Here is a 17385-nt window from a genome sequence, read left to right as displayed (position 1 = left end):
GAGTTTTAAGGTGTCATTCTCACTGCGTCTGTATTTGGTCACAATCGATGTCTGTCAAAGACACATTTCGGTCTTCTAAGCATTTCCTGCCTTTGATTTCGTTGCTCCCTGCCAGGACGGGAGTAATGAACGAGACCTTTGTATTAAATGCAGGAGAAGAATTCAGTGCGACACGACATATTGTCCTGTTTGTTAATTTCTTGAGGAAAGGGCTTCACGAGAGCAGCAGCCACTGAAAACAAAAGCAAACACAGACTCGACTGGATAAATCATCATGCTTCTCTTGCAACACTGTAGGGAAAATGCTGCACAGTTGCTATGGAACCCTCTGTTGCTAGGCAATGGGTTGATTATCAGAGTTTTTATATAAGAGGCAGAGTGGTGTTTTCTTTGCTGTCCAGCAAATTTGTTTTCAGACGGCTTTACAACTGACAGGATCTGTGGAATAATATGACAACGCTTTCCTCCAGTTTAATGAAATTCATCCAGTTTGATGTGTTTATGCTCCGGACTGAAATTTGTGGCGTAATGAATATTCACGTTCTCCATATTCACATGAAATGTAAACATCATGAAGACTTGACCGGTGTTGGAGGGAAAGCTTTACTGTGTGTTACCGTACGCTGCCATATCTTTGACTGTCTCGCTTCCTTAAGGAGCCTCTTTAATCAGATTTCACGTGCGGCTGCTGTGTGGGGTGCAATGAGATGTCTGCTCTCCCGCTGAAAACTCATTATTCTTGGCACAAGAACAGAATCAGCCCAGATACGCCAAAAGAGTTAACTCAGCTCCTAATCTCAGCACCTGTTTGCTGGTAATTTATGCTGCTTCATTTATTAAAATGTCCAATTTATAAGCAGTGGAGATAGTGAGGGAATATCATTATGTTGCCCTCTTGTGGTTGCATTCAGAGATCAGGCTGATCAAGCATTTCATGAGGAGAGAAAGTAATCCATCTTTTTCCTTTTCAATTTTTTATCTTGTTTTTTTTATATATACATCTCCTTTGCAGTGCAGGGGTGTTTTGTTTCAGACCCGTCATGAGGTTAAAGTGTGTGTTGCTCTCTGTATCCTCGCTCTCACACACTGTCCATGTATTATATTAAACATTAACAGGATTTACACAAACCTGTGTTTCTCTCTTTTCTGCACAGACCCTGGTGCACACATGCCCTACTCCCATTACATCTGATAGAGCCTGCAATTATCCAAATGGCAGACATATCTTATATCACATTTCATGAGGATAGTATTAACACTTACACAGAGTAAGCACAGTCCTGTGTGTCCTGTGTGTCCTGTCCGGTCTCAGTTTAATGATGCTTTGTTGTCAGTAGAGGAAAATACAGGTTGAATATCATCTGTGACGAACAACTGTGGAGCTACTGTACAGCTGGAGCTTTGGCTGCTACTGACATCCATAAGAGGCATTTCTCGTTTTGGCAAGCGCCCAGCTGGTTACTCTCTGACAGACTAAGGGTAACCACATTAACTAGACGGTATCTAGACAGTAGACAGTAGCTGACACTGTCTGTATGGTGACATAGAGCGGCTTTTTTAATCTGTTTGATTCCTTCCAGTCAAACATTGAATGTTTTCTGAAGTATTTGTCAGCGACAGAGACCATGGGATCTGAAGGAGGTCATACCTGAGGTGCAGCACTTTGGTGTGGCCCACATTAGGAGAACGTGACCAGCAGTGAGGAGATCCACTGCTCCCAGACTCACACGTCTGTGCTGACCTCAGTTCAAGTTGAGATACAACTTACAAACTGAACTTACATTGTTTTTCTATGAAATGCCTTTCCCAAAGAAAACATTAAATAGAGCAGCCTCACCGCCCACCACATCACTTTAGCTTGTTTGACCTGAGGCTAGAGAAGACTGTCAGACTGGAAGCTGAACGTGGCGACACATTGTTGGAGTCCAGAATACAAAGATAATAAGCAAAGCAGAGGACGGCTCGGCTAAAAAAAAAAAAAAAAGAAAAGAAGAAAGCAACTGTCAACAAAGAGTGAAAACATGGTCCATGACACAGCAGCCACGGTCCAGGCCAGTCACCATGTCATGCAGATGTTGCAGCGTTTAGTTTCACAGTGCAGGTATGTAAATGTTAACAAAGGGGCATTTCCCATTAAAAGTAGGAGGAATTTGGCCCATGACACACCAGAAGGATCTGCACTGATTTAACACTCACTCACTCACTGAGCTGCACTCACACCAACCACACCAACCTAATTCTTTCTGTTAGCTAAAGAGTTTCGTCTTTACACACAGCAAAGATTAGGAGAGAGACAAAGTGAAAAACCTGGAACTGCTTTTCTTAACCTGCTTTACAGTCAAAAAAAGAAATCAAGGGCTGGGCCTTTAGGATTTACTTTAACCCAGTAAGGAAGCAGTCGTCTTCCAGATGCATCAGATTGTGGAGGAGCTTTATTATTTCTAACAGTGGGTGTCATTTTAGTATGACACAAACTTCTAATCATATAATCTAATAAATCATGATGTTTTGTTTTTGAGATGTTGTTTCACTGGTCTTTTAGTTCTGCTAGATTCCTGCCAGTTACTGTCAGAGTCATTATTACTTTAGACTTTATAATGTGAGGTAACGACATCCACTCGTTCCCATGTGGAGTCTTAGTGTGCAGATAACGTTAAGTGTGGAAATGAAAAAACTGTTACCCTAAGCTAAGTAAACCACCTGTGGGTTAGCTTAGCTTAGCTTAGTTTAGCTTAGCCAAACAAATATTCATGAGTTTAGCTTCAAGTCAGCACGCTAAGTAAAGTTAGCTGTTTGCTAAAAGTGGGTGTGGAAAAGCAGAAGGTGAATGACGAGGAAACTTACAATGGTACAACCACTGTGAGCAAGGTGGTCGCTCTCTTCATGTTGACTGTCCAGACATCGGCTGAGTTACCTGGTCACTCAGATCCACAGGAATTCAGTGTCCTTCAGACTGTGACTTGACTCTCAGTGTGGAGTCATGAACCGCCTGTGTTGCATCAGAGGGATCCAGAGGACGTGTCTCCTGTTTGGCTGAATGTGGTGACAGATGATGCTTGCAGGCTTAAAAAGAAAAAACCCTTTTGCATAAATGGGCTATTGATAGATACCTGTCCAATACGGCAATTGGATAGTGGATTTGTTGCCATGGTGATACCATTTCCAACAACAAGTGTGGCACAAAATGTAAGAAAATGTCATCACACAAATGACTCACTGTAAAATTGTACATTTTCTTTGACTGTGTGAGAGAAAGCTCTGCAGCAGGATGGAGGAGGTTAACTGTCTCATCACTTTGTTTCATCATTTCTACTTATTGTCAGCAATATATTATAAAATATTCAGTATTTATAGTATAATTAGTATAATACTGAAATGTGGGTGTCATCTTTTGTTGAGAGATAACTGTTGAGAGTGTTGAACACCTGAAGGCTCCGCTGGTTGCCTGGCAACCTCACGGCGAGGACAAGACTTCTTTTACTGCTCACGGCTCTGTCAAACTGCAGTTTGCTTGTTTTTACGTTTCAGTTTTTGTAGGAATTAACAAACGAGATGTAAAACGTGTTAATTAGAGAACCTTAGAGGTGCTGGTGGTTAGATTTGGTTACTTATGAACTGTCTTTATGCTAAGCTAAGCTAACAGGCTTTATGTTTACCAGACAGATATAAGAGAGGTATCAGTCTTCTCCTCTAACTCACCAGGAAGGAAAATAAAAATATTTCCCAAAATGTCAAATGAATAGAAATGAATCACTGAAAAATCTCATTATATCTTAAAGCTGCTAACTAGTTATTATTAGTTATTGAATGTACGTCTCGACAGTCATTATTGGTTTTGCATTCATGAACTGATGGATAGACACTAAAATGGAAATGCTCGACCAAACACACCGTTCTTTGTCTCTTCCAGGAGTCATCAGTCTTTAGCCTGCATGACTTAACTTCTTCTCCTCTCTTATTGCTGCACTTTTGCTTTTTCAGCATTACCAGCACCTGTTTCCACCCTGTGCTCATGTTCATTCTGTTGTGCACGCCAGTAGAACATGTAATCGTTTCTCTGCTACGTCACCACTGACCCAAAAACTGCACAGGGCACCTGTCATTTAGTCCAATTATAGTAAATCAGTTGGAACCGCTGAGCTCTGTCCCTGTGCTCGGTGTTACAGCTCCACGCTCGGTCAAGACGTGAAACTGGTAGATAATTAAAGATCAGTGCATTTTATTTCTTTCTCTGTTCTGTTTTAATGCATCACATCATCAGACATCGACTGGGACGTTGGCGGACATCAGAGCAGGTCGACACATTCAGTGTAGAAGAAACTGTTTACACACTCGTATGTTAATTGTTCACAGACAATATGGTTTGCGTCTGGACATCAGGATCTTTCTCTCACTCTCTCCTTCCTTTTCCATCAAATCCAGCTTTTAATAAACTAACAGAGAGACAGATTATAAACTGACTGTACTTCTGTGTGACTTTGTTCGTCAGTTATTCGTGTTGTTTTTCAAGAATTCAGTGGTAAAAAACTGAAGCGTTTTCTTTGCTACGTTTTAAATCTTGCTTGAAAATGAACAGAGACATGATTATTTAAAGATGTAAAGTTGGGGTTTTTTTTGTTTTTTTTAGACGAGCGTTGTTCTTCTCACAACGTGTGAAGTGCAAGTGAAGGTAGCGGTTTTATTTTGAGAAAGCTGTGGTGACAAAGTGAGTGCTTCTGTTTCACTAAAGCAGGGTCAAAATATGCAGCGAGAGAGAAAGAGAGAGAGAGATTTGGTGCGTTCTGTTTTCATCTAGCGAACGAATGTACTTTGACATCTCAGGGGGAAACTGTTACTGGTTGCCTTCACAAAGTGCGATGGAAAATGGCCTTACATTTCCCCCCCTTTTTTTTTTTTTTTAGAAAGAGATGGGAGATGGGTCAGGGAATATGACAAAGCTTCAGGGCATTTAGTGGGAGTGGGAGGAGTGGGAGGAGTGGGAGGAGTGGGAGGGGGAGAAATAGGATTACAGAATATAAGAGAGGATAGATGGGCCTTTAAAGTCAAGTGGTTTTCTGGTTAATATTTTAGTACCAGTATTTGAAGAGAAACATCATAATTAATAAGTGATCTGAGCCATTTACAGTAGATGAATCTGAATATGTTGAAACAGAAGTGATGGATCTGAGTCAGTTTCACACCATCACAGTTTCAGTTTTAAGTTCTTTTCATTATCTTTTATTTTATTTTCTTACATTGTAGAACTGATACTTTATTTGTTGTTAATTAGTGAGTTTGCAGAACAAAAACAAGCGTGACACGAAGGGGAACATATAATACACAGACATGTAAATAAAAACAGTTAGAGACGTAAAGATTAAAAGAATATGATGTGTGCGTGTGTGTGTGTGTGTGTGTGTGTGTGTGTGTGTATTTTTCGAGGTCTATATGTGATGTAGTCGTATGTATCTGCCTTTTCTGAGAAAGATGAAAAGGAAAGTATAGTGGGCATTAATGATGTCATAAATATAATCGTAGGGAGAATGTAATAGAAATAAAATAATTAAAAATAATAATAAATAATAAATAATAATAATAATAATAATGATGATGATAGTAATGATAATAAATGTAATAATAATAATGATATTATAAAATGTAATAAAATATAATATCAAACAGTGTAGAATAATATGATAATAGTGTGATGGTGTTAAAACTAATGTTATGAGACTAGTATTTATTATTTGTATAATATAATAATTCTAAACAAGTTATAATAATATAATATAAATTATTATATTATGTAACAATTATATTTTAACAACGTGACGTTACGTGTAGTGATGGGTGTTGAGCTCAGGTCGGCTCAAGTTCTTTTCATTATCTGACAGACACACTTTCATCCCTCTGAACTGAGTTGTGAGTTTTACAGTAGAAATTTTATGTGTCTCAAGTGCGTGACGTCACAGATGAGCACAGTCACGACTGTCTGCCCTCAGGCTTCAGGGCAGCACTTTCTGACGCTAATACCTCAGGATCGTGAGGACAGTACAGGACAGTACACTGTGTCAAAGCTTACAAATAACGACCCTGTTATGGTAACTAATCAGCGGGGGAACCGTAAATTAGCCGGAGAACCCAACTAACTTGTTCTGTGTTCATTTGCTTAGGTCTGCATAAACTGCCCATCGCACAGCTGCCGCAGGTTTCTACACCCAGCACATACTGTACATGTGTGTTAATACAACAAGCTGCGTCACAACAGAAACTTAAAACTCCGCTGGGTTCATGCATCCAGATGTGCGATGATAGAGACACGTCATCACTCACGGTGTGGTCATTGGTTGGATCAGGTCCTGGCAGGACTCCCTGCAGGAGGACAGAGTAGGACCTTCTGAGTCTGGTCAAGCACAGAGACACATGTTTATTAAACCACATGTTTAAGCGCTGTTCAACCATTTACCATCGTCCCGGGTCAGTGTGCCTCAGACCGCGTTATACTTTCATTCAAGTCTAGGTTTTATTAGTTTTGTGGGAATAGACTGAAATGCCCAGATGCAGTGAACAATGACATGTTTGTAATTAACATTTTTGTTCAAACAAAATGTTCCTGGTCATTCTTCTCTTATTTCATACAAGTGGATGTTCAGTGAGCGCCATGCTTTAAGTAGCTGAAGCCAGATACACAGTTTATTACAGTGATAACAGAGTCAGTGAGGGTAAACTGACAGCTCTGATTAGACTGGATCTTTACTCATGTCCAATGATCAGAGGTCTGACTGTGGTGAAGGTATTTGGATAGATCAGGATTATCATATTAGGAGTTTTTATATGTCGTCAATCTTTATGGGCTCTGATACGTTTTCCACCTAAAATCATCACCATGACTCCTGCTGTCTGTAGTTCCTGTCACAGTCTTCTTTTCCACTCTCTTTGCATTTCAAAGCTTTGAGTTTTAGAGGATTCAGTGCAGAAGTTGTAGATCTGATCTGGTTAAAGACGACTTTAACATGCTGGTTTATTTATTCATTTTAAACTCTTTTTTGTGAACTTGTGCAGGACTTCCATCGGCTCTGAGTCACAGTGGTCCAGAACTGTCTGAACCCAACCTGGTGTTTTCACATAAAACATACAGACTATATTATCACAGCGTTATCAAAGAATTAAGAAATGCTTACTGGTGACACGGTGCTATTTGAACATCACAAATAGGTTCAGAGCTTCATGCACTTCCTGAGAATGTACCCCACACATCATGGCAGTCACATTGGGCAGATAAGATTGTGTGTGTGGGGGGGGGGGGTGACGCTTTACTACGTTTAAATATGAAAACAAATGAGCTGAGCAGATGTTCAACAACAGATATGACTTGTCTCGTCCTCAGCCTCTTCTGTTTTGTCCTGAATTTATGAAAGTGAGTGGAAAAGACGCAGACAAACGGAGAGGCAGGGACACAAACCCACACACACATTAACATCCTCCATCCTTCATTTCAGCAGAAGGTCAAGGTTCAGTTCCTCATGAACGTGATGATATGATGCAGTAAACCTGGACACTGTAGCAGAGCTTTTCTGCGTTGTTTACGATCCTTATGCTAATGTCATCTCCACTATAATACTACAGAACATCATGTGGGCATCCGGATTCAGCACTGCCACATGAGCCAATCACTGGGCCGGTTCTGCTCTTTCTGTTTTCTGTCAGCAGTTCACGTCTGGAGGCCTGATAGGCTGACGGGGTTCGTAGAGGGAGGTGTCGTGGAAACGGTGTTAAGGATGTTAAGGACTAAAGATAGAAAGAGAAAAATTTGTCAAAATAAAAAAAAAAACCTTCAACACATTTCCAAAGGCCGCTGCCCGGGGTAACAGCTTCTGGAGTGGAGGGTGCCAGGTTTCTTTATTTTGCTGCTCGCTGGAAACGAGCATCGAGCAAAGAACAGAGGAACAAAAACAACAAGCAGTGCTGTATGTAGTTTAAACAGACTCCAGTCTCCAGCCCTCCCAGCAGTTCTGCATCAGCTTCCTCTGTGTTACTGTCTGTGTTGACCAAAGACGAACTGTGCTTGTAGTGTGATGCTGATATTCCAAAGTTTGTTTGGATAAATCTGAAAAGAGCTGACACCAGGAAACTAAATAAAGTGTGGGTGAGCTGGAGGCTGAGGGGAAACCCCAGCACGTGGCGAATGGAAATTTATCATGGCAGCTATTTAAAGTATATTGTAAAAAACAAAAGTATTGTAATATTGAGAGGGTTGTGTGTAGATTTACCTGTTAGTGATCATACAGTGTCACATCATGTCTGGAGTCACTGGATGCTGGTTACAGCGGCTGTGAGGACACGAGCTCTTGTGGATGGATAATCCTTGTAAACCTAAAGTTGAATATTGAAGTGGGCTGAGTGTTTAGTGTACATGTAAGGGAGTCGATGTGCGTAGCTGTTTACATGTCTACAGCCTGTACTGTAATCATGTAAATGAGGCACGGTTTGCTCTTCCTGTTCCTTTACATGAATTGCGAGCCTAGAAATTAGTATGGATGAGTGCATTTTCTCAGTGTTGTTTCATAAGCTTCTCAGAGGAACTGATCTTTACTTTCTGTTCTACGCACAGCGTCTGAGCAGCAGACTCAGATTTGAATTTGCTTTGTCACTGTACACTGCAAGAGTAGCCCATGTGTGTGAGCAGTACTGTACTTAACACTGCCATTTTTCATCAGTATAGTTGAACATCATCTTCTATCTGATGTTGGTCTTTAAACTGGGAGTATTGCATTGCTGATGAGTGTGTGAGTCCATTGGTCTGAGTTGGAAATGCAGAGCATGCTAAATGCAAAAGGAAGTAAAGCCCTCAGTGCATTACAGCCAGTATGAAACATGAATATTTCCACTACCAGACAAAAGTTTTACAACTTAGAATTTACATAATTCAATGTCTCAATGTTTCTGAAATTAAAACACAGAACAGACAAACAACTGGAATCATGGAATGATTCTTCTTCTTCTTGAGCTAAATATATTTTATATTTTTGACTCATCCAGCCGAACTCACTCGTTCGTCCCAACACTGTTGCAGAAGTTCCCACAAATGTGTGTCACTTGCAGTTTTGCTTTGCTTTCACCACCAAGTCTGGAGACTGTGCTGGTCTTCATCACGTGAAGCCTCCGTCCGGTTCTGGTCTTCTCATGTTTTGGGTCATTACCTTGCTGTAGGATGAAGCCCTGAACCAACCAGTGTGTGCCTTTTCCCCACCACTCTGATTCGACCTCCTGCAGGACAGTATTGTCCTAACGATGCGTCAGAGGGTGTCGTAACACTGTTTGTTCCGACGCTGCCTTTGTGCAGAGGGTTTGTCGGTCCTCAACCTGTAGGAAATGTTTGCATTAACTTTCAGGGCTTCATTCGCTGCCACTGCTGCAGGAAGGTGAACTGGTGAACTGGTGAAACTTCAATATAAAGAGTGAAAATGAGTGTGTTGTGAAACTTCTGACAGGTTGAATGTGTTTACGAACTTAAGTGGGATTAAAAGTAGGTCAAAGGAAATCCTGTTAATTTTCCATCATCACTACTCTGTCTGTTCACTTTCCTTAGTGAAGTGCTTTCTAAGTGCAGCAGTTGCATGTAATCCTTTTTGTACTTTTGTGGTGACCTCGGTTTTCCCTTCGTGCCCTCAGGTCCTCCAGTCATCGTAGGAATGAGCATCAACATAGCGAGCATCGACTCCATCTCAGAAGTAAACATGGTAAGTTTTTGTCTTTTAGTTTTTTTTTCGGTGGTCGTGGTCTTCTCCACCGCAGCGCTGCAGGTCCTGCACGCCTCACCCGACAAATACATGATCCCTCACTGGCTTCCCACCCACGACCGCTGCCACACGGGGTTTGAACCGTGTTGGCGGACAAGAATCTCACAAGTTTGCACTGAATGAAACCAACAGATAGAAACATTGATCAGTTACAGTTCAGTTCAGTCTGCTCACTGTTACAACACATGTTCTGTTACTGTGGCGCCGACTCGAGAAACGCAGGGTGAGAGGTGAGGAAGGCAATATGGCTGGAGTCTGAGCGGTGACGTCATTCTGTCTCTTAGCGCTTTCTTTATTTCACTCAGTCTGACAGTCGCTCACTGTGCAGCTCATTCCTCCCACATGCTTTTCTATTCTGTCTTCTGTCTGTCTTTATTTCTTCGTCTGGGTTTATTCCTCTGGAGCGATCAGGTGACTCTCACCTGCTCAAAGCCGCCGCACACTTTCTTTTACAAACAGTTTGTTTATGATTCTGCTTTCCCAGCATTTCTGCAGGGTGGCAACATTTAATGAGTATATTAAATTCTCAATGATAATACTGCGTTCACCTTAAATTTGATGGGGGTTGAGATAGATAAAAAAAAATAGATAAATGTTAATGTTTGCAGCTGCTGGTTGTACAGTCAAGTGTGTGTGTTTTTGTCAGACCAGTTTAAAGTTCCTTTCCCCACGTCTGCTTTGACAATTGTTCATTTTTAATGATAAATTGATGAGAGGGTTGATTGATTTGTTTATCGGCAGTATGGCCGAGTGCTCATTAGGAGCTCGGTGTTTAGTCATTTGTTCACATTTGACATTTCTCAATACAACACGCTTTGTGTCATTAATAGATTAAGATGTAAGGGATACTTGGTATCCAGCGTAACGCTCCAACATGAACTGCAGGATGTCGTGCAGCAGGACTGAAGTATCAAGGCTGCATTGCACTGTTTGATAAGAAAAACAAATTATAAGGGAAACACAGAACACAGAGCTGATAGTCCATTTAGCACGGCTGCCAATACTGAGAGCTGTGTTATAGTGAAAGTGTGAGGCAGTAAACTGATCTGCACAATATTTAAAAAGTCTTTGAGTCATTTTTGGACTGCGTAGGTTTTACATGAAGCCGGTGCACTGATAAGAGCTTTTCATGTCACTCACTGTAAACAGTTGAGTGCTGTGACCACAGAGCTGGCAGACATCATATCTTCACCGGAGAGCTTCTGCTGGTGGAGACAGTGTTACACACAAGCGCTGGTACAGCTGTGTTTGTTGGTTTGCTGCCTGTGTCCTATTCCACAAACGCTGAGCAGATTCCTTTTCATGATTAACAGTCGTAGATGTTGATGCATTTATTTATCGCTGACATAGTTTCATCAAAGTTGCCTTTTCTTCTTTTTCTTTATTTTGTGTTGTGATGAAGCTGAATAGAGATTTTTAATTTCTTGTATTGTCATGTTTTTGAGTTTGAGTTCTCTATATAACTTATGTTACTATCCATCAGTTGTGATTTCAGTTGTAACCTATAATAAACCATGTCCATGATTTCTGACTCGTCTCTCCGTCTAGTTTCATCAGGCGCTGGCAAGAAACAAAAAGATAGATAGATAGATAGATAGATAGATAGATAGATAGATAGATAGATAGATAGATACTTAATTAAAAGACAAACACAAAACAGAAAAGCTTTTCTTTTCTTTTTGCTAAATTGTCACCGCAGCTCATGACCTGGTGTATAACTGAATTGTTTTTTGTCTGTGACTTCATATAAGATTTTTTCCCTCTTCTCTCCAGGACTACACCATCACAATGTATTTCCAGCAGAGCTGGCAAGATAAGCGTTTGGCCTATGGTGAGCTGAACCTAAACCTGACTCTGGACAACCGTGTAGCAGACCAGCTGTGGCTCCCTGACACCTACTTCCTTAATGACAAGAAGTCCTTTCTTCACGGTGTGACGGTAAAAAACCGTATGATCCGACTGCACCCTGACGGCACCGTCTTATATGGGCTGAGGTAAACAGACACTCATTTTTAAACCCTTATCTCTGTCATGTGCATGATCTCATGCTCTGTCTGTGGCTGGTCCGGTGATCTACGTCAGTATTTCTCTCTTCAATGTGTCTACACAACTGTGTGTCACATCCAGTTTAGTTTTCTTTTTCTCCATTTCAACACGTATCGACCTGGTGAACCTCAACCTGAACTGAGAGGCCAGTTTCAGATCTGATTTATTAAAGATGTGAAAAATGTGTCGCCAAAAACAACATAAAGTGACTGACGTGCGCCACAGAAGAGTTCGCTGTTAAGAAAAAGGTTTCGGCATCGGAGCATCACTTCATTCTAAATGCATCACCGCAACTTTGCTCTGAAATAATGTGAGTTCAAATGATACTCTATGACTTTTTAAAGAAGAACTCATACATTCTTCCTCTTACAACTAAAATGATGAATTCATGAGCAATAAAAGGCACCGCCGCTCACTTCAGGGCACTCGGGGGTTTCGCTGCTACAGCTTGACTCTGTCTGGTATGACCAGTGGTTTATAGTGCTAATGCAAACTTTGGGTAGAAATTCTGGTTCACTGACTTCATGACTCTTCTCCACTCGTGCTGCTTTCACTCTACATTTTAGTATTTAGCATTATCCCATATAATTATACATGTATATACATATTCCACACGTCTGCAGTTTGCTCTTTCTCTCCAAAGACAAAAAACTAAGGTTTTAATGTGAGTGAGGATGTGTTGTGTGTTTGTTCCCAGTGACTGACTGTTTCCCTGCCTCTAACCCAGTGCATGCTGGGAATTACCCAGAAAAGGAAGCAGGTTCAGTACAGAGAAAGAATGGATTTTCCGTGTCTTTTTTTATTTTACTTTTGGAACAATTTAATAATCCAAAGCATGCGTGATGCCCCCGAAAGAAAAATATGGACATAAAGGGGGAAATATTCCATCAGTGCTGGGGGAGGCTGTGACCACAAACACAATTAATATGTACAGAAAATGGAGGGACGATATTATGAGAAGAAATCTAGAGCGAGAGCAAAAAGAGCAATTAAATGATTTTTAGACCAGAAAAAAAACCCGAACCTTTTCCGCTGCAGCCGTTAATTGACAGGTGGAGGGAGGGGTGATTTCAGTCAGCAGCACACAGCAGACGACTCGGTCACATGACAAGGTTTGATGAAATAACCGCTGTCAGTAATACAACATGTGGCACCAGAAACATCACCACACGCTCGGTCCTGTGGCAGCATGAATTATGACGGATTTATTTTTGGTCACAATAAACAGACTTTAAAGTTTTATTTATAAAGTTATTAGTCTACAAACGTCTAAGTGTGGCTCAAGAAAAACAGCAACAATGTTTTGGAAGGAGTGAGGGGTGATGTTAAATCCAAGATTCATTGACCCAGAAAGGCTATAAAAAGGTTCAAAATGCTCAAACCCTAAATGTCCCCGATCACTGACAAACAAGACAGTTCAGTCAGCTGTAATGTTCGCAGAGGGACTCGTCAGAAATCCCCCGAGGACGGCTGCAAGTAAGAGAGCGTCCTGAGGTTTCTTCAAACTCAGAATGGATCGCTGCTTTTCTCAACACAAGTCGTTAAAATAAAGTAGTTTGATGGCGGCAAAGACGCTGGGAATGTGTTTTGTTCCATGAATAAAAGAAAACGGCAGTGACAAGGTTTAGATCATATGAAGTAATGAATTATTAATGTGATAATCAGTATTCACAAACTCTGAATTACTGAATTGGTGCTGACACAAAAAAGTAGGATAAGTTTTTCTTTTTCCTCCGTTATGACTGAAGATTGTCAGCAGTAGAAACGTCTCGCCGCTGGTGAACGCTGCAGACGTCTGTCCACCAAACGCATCTGTAACGTTTGCCCTGAACACTCTGGGACAGGTGCACACGGGCGCGGCAAACTGGTGAACAGGTGTCCAGCAGCAATCCTGGAAAGGAAGAAAGGTCGGGAGCAGGATGAATATATTAGTTGGCCAATCAGATCAGCCAAGAGCCTCGTATCTCCTACGAGCACTTGTGGATGAGATTATTAGCCATTAAAAATATAACTTTGGCTGGAAAACTTCCTCCTCCTCCAAATGGAAGCAGGTGGAAACAGGATCCATTTCATGCCAAAACAGCACCAACATCACAATTCACCACCTGATCTGAATAAACATCCCCAGCTGCTCCACTTGGTGCAGCTCCAGCGCCGCAGACGCACCGAGCAGAAACAAGCGTCGTAAAACTCAGAGGAAAATGGCATCGCACCTGCATCTGCATCTCCACTGGCTTCGTGCCTGCACGACGCAGAGAGCTAAGAGGGTTGCAGGAGGACGTTAGCTTCAGCCGTTCCTCCAGCATCTCATCCTCAGACATACTGCGCAGGGGTTTACGGTTATCAGCGCCCACTGCAGTAATGGTGTACGGCAGATGGTGTCAAAACCCCTGGACCCGTCCTCCAGACCATTGTTTCAGCAGTGTACAGTGATTAGAGGCGGCGCATAATCTACATGCAGTGGTGATTCCAGGACCTTTGCAAGCCTCCTGTAAGCATGTAATTAAATCGCTTTGTTGAAATGTTTGACTTTGCCCAAGGGTTGTGTGGACATTTTTCTCTGGAACAGTGGATGAAACTTTAACAATAGAAGCTGTATCCTCAGTTCATTTGAATGTTGCGCCTCACGTCGAGGGTTTTGTTGTTTTAAATGCGTTTTTCTTGTAAAGACGGCCTGTTTGAATCTGTCCCCTGTGCTACTCGTGAGCACAGTAGAATACAAACTGTGGACAATCACATTACACACACTGCTGCACCTTGTGCTGTGCTCTCACCTATCCACTTGCTGTGAAATCTGCTGATGCTTGTGTTTGTATTTCTTTTCTTTTTTTTAAGTCTTTATTTACCTTGATTTCTACCTCTTACACTGATTTTAATCCGAGCTGCTGTTGTGTTGATCAACCAATTCTATTTTTGTATTCACTTTAAGTACCAGCTCACATTCTCTCTGCTTCACAACTCTGTCCTCATTTCACATCCACTGATCCGGTGTTGGATGTTGAGTGATGCCTTCTCTCCACCTCAGTCTTCACTCTGTGACGAGTCAGGATACGTTTTAGACTTCAACACTAAAAAACAAACATGTTAACAATCAGGATTATTCTGTAATCTCATAAAAACACACTCATACTGATTTTAAGTGAGTCCTTAAAACAGTCTTGCAGACTGCACAGTAGTCAGTTCGAGCACCAGTGGTGGGAAGTATTTATACTCAAGTACTGTGCTTAAGTACAGTTTTGAGATACTTGTACTTCTCTTGAGTATTTTATACTTCAGCTCCAGAATATTTCAGATGGAAGTTTTTGTCAGTTACTTTCAGATTAAGGCTTTAGATATAAACTTGTGTAATACAATGGATTGTTGAAGCTGTTTCAAACCATCTTGGCTTGTTACACTTTCAGGTGAGTTGTCATCAGTTCCACCTTTAAACTGTTCAGAAGGTTTGAGGCCCAAAGTGGTAAAATCAAAAAAATGTTGTCACAAAAAGAAGAGAAAATAAATAATATAGATAAAAGCAGCAGAATGATGCACTTTGATATTAAAGTGCATTTTTCTGATCATCCTTTTGTACATTCACGTTGGATCTTGAATGCAGCACTTTAACTTGTAATGGAGTATTTTTGTGTTGGTGCACTGATACTTTTACTTAAATAAAAAAAAAAGATTTGAGCCCGTCTTCCACCACAGCCACTGACATGTGATATATGACTATAATATACAGACTGCAGTCTATAAGTGTGCATGTTCCTGCCCCTGGTTCCTTTCCCCAGGAGTGGACATTGATTGTGCAAATCAAAAGTTGGAGGTATAATGGTTCATGTGCACTGCAGGTCCAAATCAAATCTGGAAAGCTGCTGCCAACTACCACCTTAGATTGAATATCCCTTTGAGAAAACTTTGCTTAAATTGTCATTTTTGCATAAGTGTGATATACGGTGGCGAGATTTTACCCTTGTGCTTTCTTCCTGTGTGGAGAGGAGGGAGGGGGCAGAGGACTGCTGAGTGGTGCAGGAGAGAGTTTGGATGTTGCAAACAAAGAAAGTCGTTCCAAACATCAATAAAAGAAGTCGTGTCAGTAGAAAGTTAGAGCCCGGTGCGCACGACGGAGCAGGTTCTTCTAACTGGCCAGTGAGACGAGAGGCTGAATCATCGTTAGCGAACGGACCGTCCAGTTCTGTAGCGCTGAGAGCATTCAGGACGTTGTTGAGCTCACCTTTCACCAGATGGTGTTTTCTCTCTTCCCATTCCTGTAAATCTGCTCTCTCATGTTCCTCTGTTTATTAAACCACGGTGTAGTACAATGATCTTTGTTTGGTATGCGAGCTACCTCACAGAGGAAGACGCATCAGCAGACTGTGTAGGTGTCAAAACTATTGCTCACATGTCTGCAAACCTCCCTGTCTGTAGTGCTGAGCTTTCTGGGATCCACCTCCAGGTTGTTTTCAGCTGTTGTGTTGTCGGCGTGATGCGTGGTCCGAGGAGCCAAGAGAGCTGCCGCTAACAATGAGGGGAATGCACATTTAATTGGAAGATTTTACTCCTTTGTTTTTGCATTGTGATGACATTAAAGAAGTTACGTCTCTCACAAAGGTTAAGCAGCTAATATTGCACATCATCCTGAATGGACACAGTGCAGAGACTGCTGAGTGTGGACTGCAGTGCCTGTTCAGGTCTGAGGCTGCTGCTGCTGCTGACCATCTCTGGTGGGACTGTAAGTTGCTGACCTACATCTGCTGACATTTCCAAATCCCAGGCCCTGACTGTGAGCCGTCCCAACTCGTGCCTACTCAATGATGATGCTCTCCTGACTTGTTAAGTGTCACATAAAAAGTCAATTTTATTCGTAGTGGGGCTTTTTTTTCTCTCTGCCAGGGGGCAAAGATTCATTTCTGTCCGTTACTCCGAGCTGCTGCCTCTGCCAGGATGTCACTACTTCACTACGCTACTGTACCACGGGTATTTTCTTTTAAAAGCTGTGACTGTAACTCTTGACAGGGTATGTCTTCCTGCGTATGATCACAGAGGACACAGCTGGAGGTTTCCAGCAGCACATCGGACGGCCTCTCCGTGTTTTAGCTTCTTTCTTTTCTTCTTAGTTTCTACAGTAAGACGAAACTGCGACGTATTTCTTCACCATTACTTCACGGTTTGGGCCCAAGTTTGTTTGGGAGTGATGGAAAAGGACGAGCTGGTAGATAGTTGGTTCATTGTCATTAGACTTAAAGGTTCGTTTCTCAGTCAGCTTCTTACTCTGAATGATGGGATCTACATTAAAACCCTGTTTGATACCAAAGTTAGAGTTTAGAGATTTCTGTTTCTTTTCTCTTCTTACTTATAGCTTAGCTTTATTACTTTTATTAGCTTTATTAGCTTCATTAGGGTTTTATTAGCTAATGTAAGCCATGTTATTAATGATGATGTTGTTTTTTTTTTTTACATTTCATGCTTTATTTCCAATTTATTCTTAAAAGCAACTTCTCTCTGGGGTTTAATAAAATCATATCATAAAAAATGACTATATACAGAGATGGCTACATACATAACAACCCCCCACCCCCCC

General features: G+C 41.4%; 1 protein-coding gene across 2 annotated transcripts in view; it reads left to right on the top strand.

The window, feature by feature from the left end:
- The window catches only part of gabrb4 (gamma-aminobutyric acid type A receptor subunit beta4), a 47403-nt gene that overhangs the window by 19146 nt on the left and 10872 nt on the right, over nucleotides 1–17385 (top strand). For both annotated transcript variants that reach the window (XM_023418213.2, XM_023418212.2), the window contains exons 3-4: nucleotides 9652–9719; nucleotides 11553–11773. In XM_023418213.2, the coding sequence (XP_023273981.1) occupies nucleotides 9652–9719; nucleotides 11553–11773 (289 nt within the window). The remainder of the gene's footprint in view (nucleotides 1–9651; nucleotides 9720–11552; nucleotides 11774–17385) is intronic.

Source organism: Seriola lalandi, unplaced genomic scaffold (genome assembly GCF_002814215.2).
Source record: "Seriola lalandi dorsalis isolate HSWRI2012SDOR001 ecotype SW California unplaced genomic scaffold, Sedor1 jcf7180002054581, whole genome shotgun sequence".
Classification (NCBI taxonomy): domain Eukaryota; kingdom Metazoa; phylum Chordata; class Actinopteri; order Carangiformes; family Carangidae; genus Seriola; species Seriola lalandi.
Note: the sequence above shows the minus strand (reverse complement) of the source record. Positions and strands in the feature narration are given on the sequence as shown.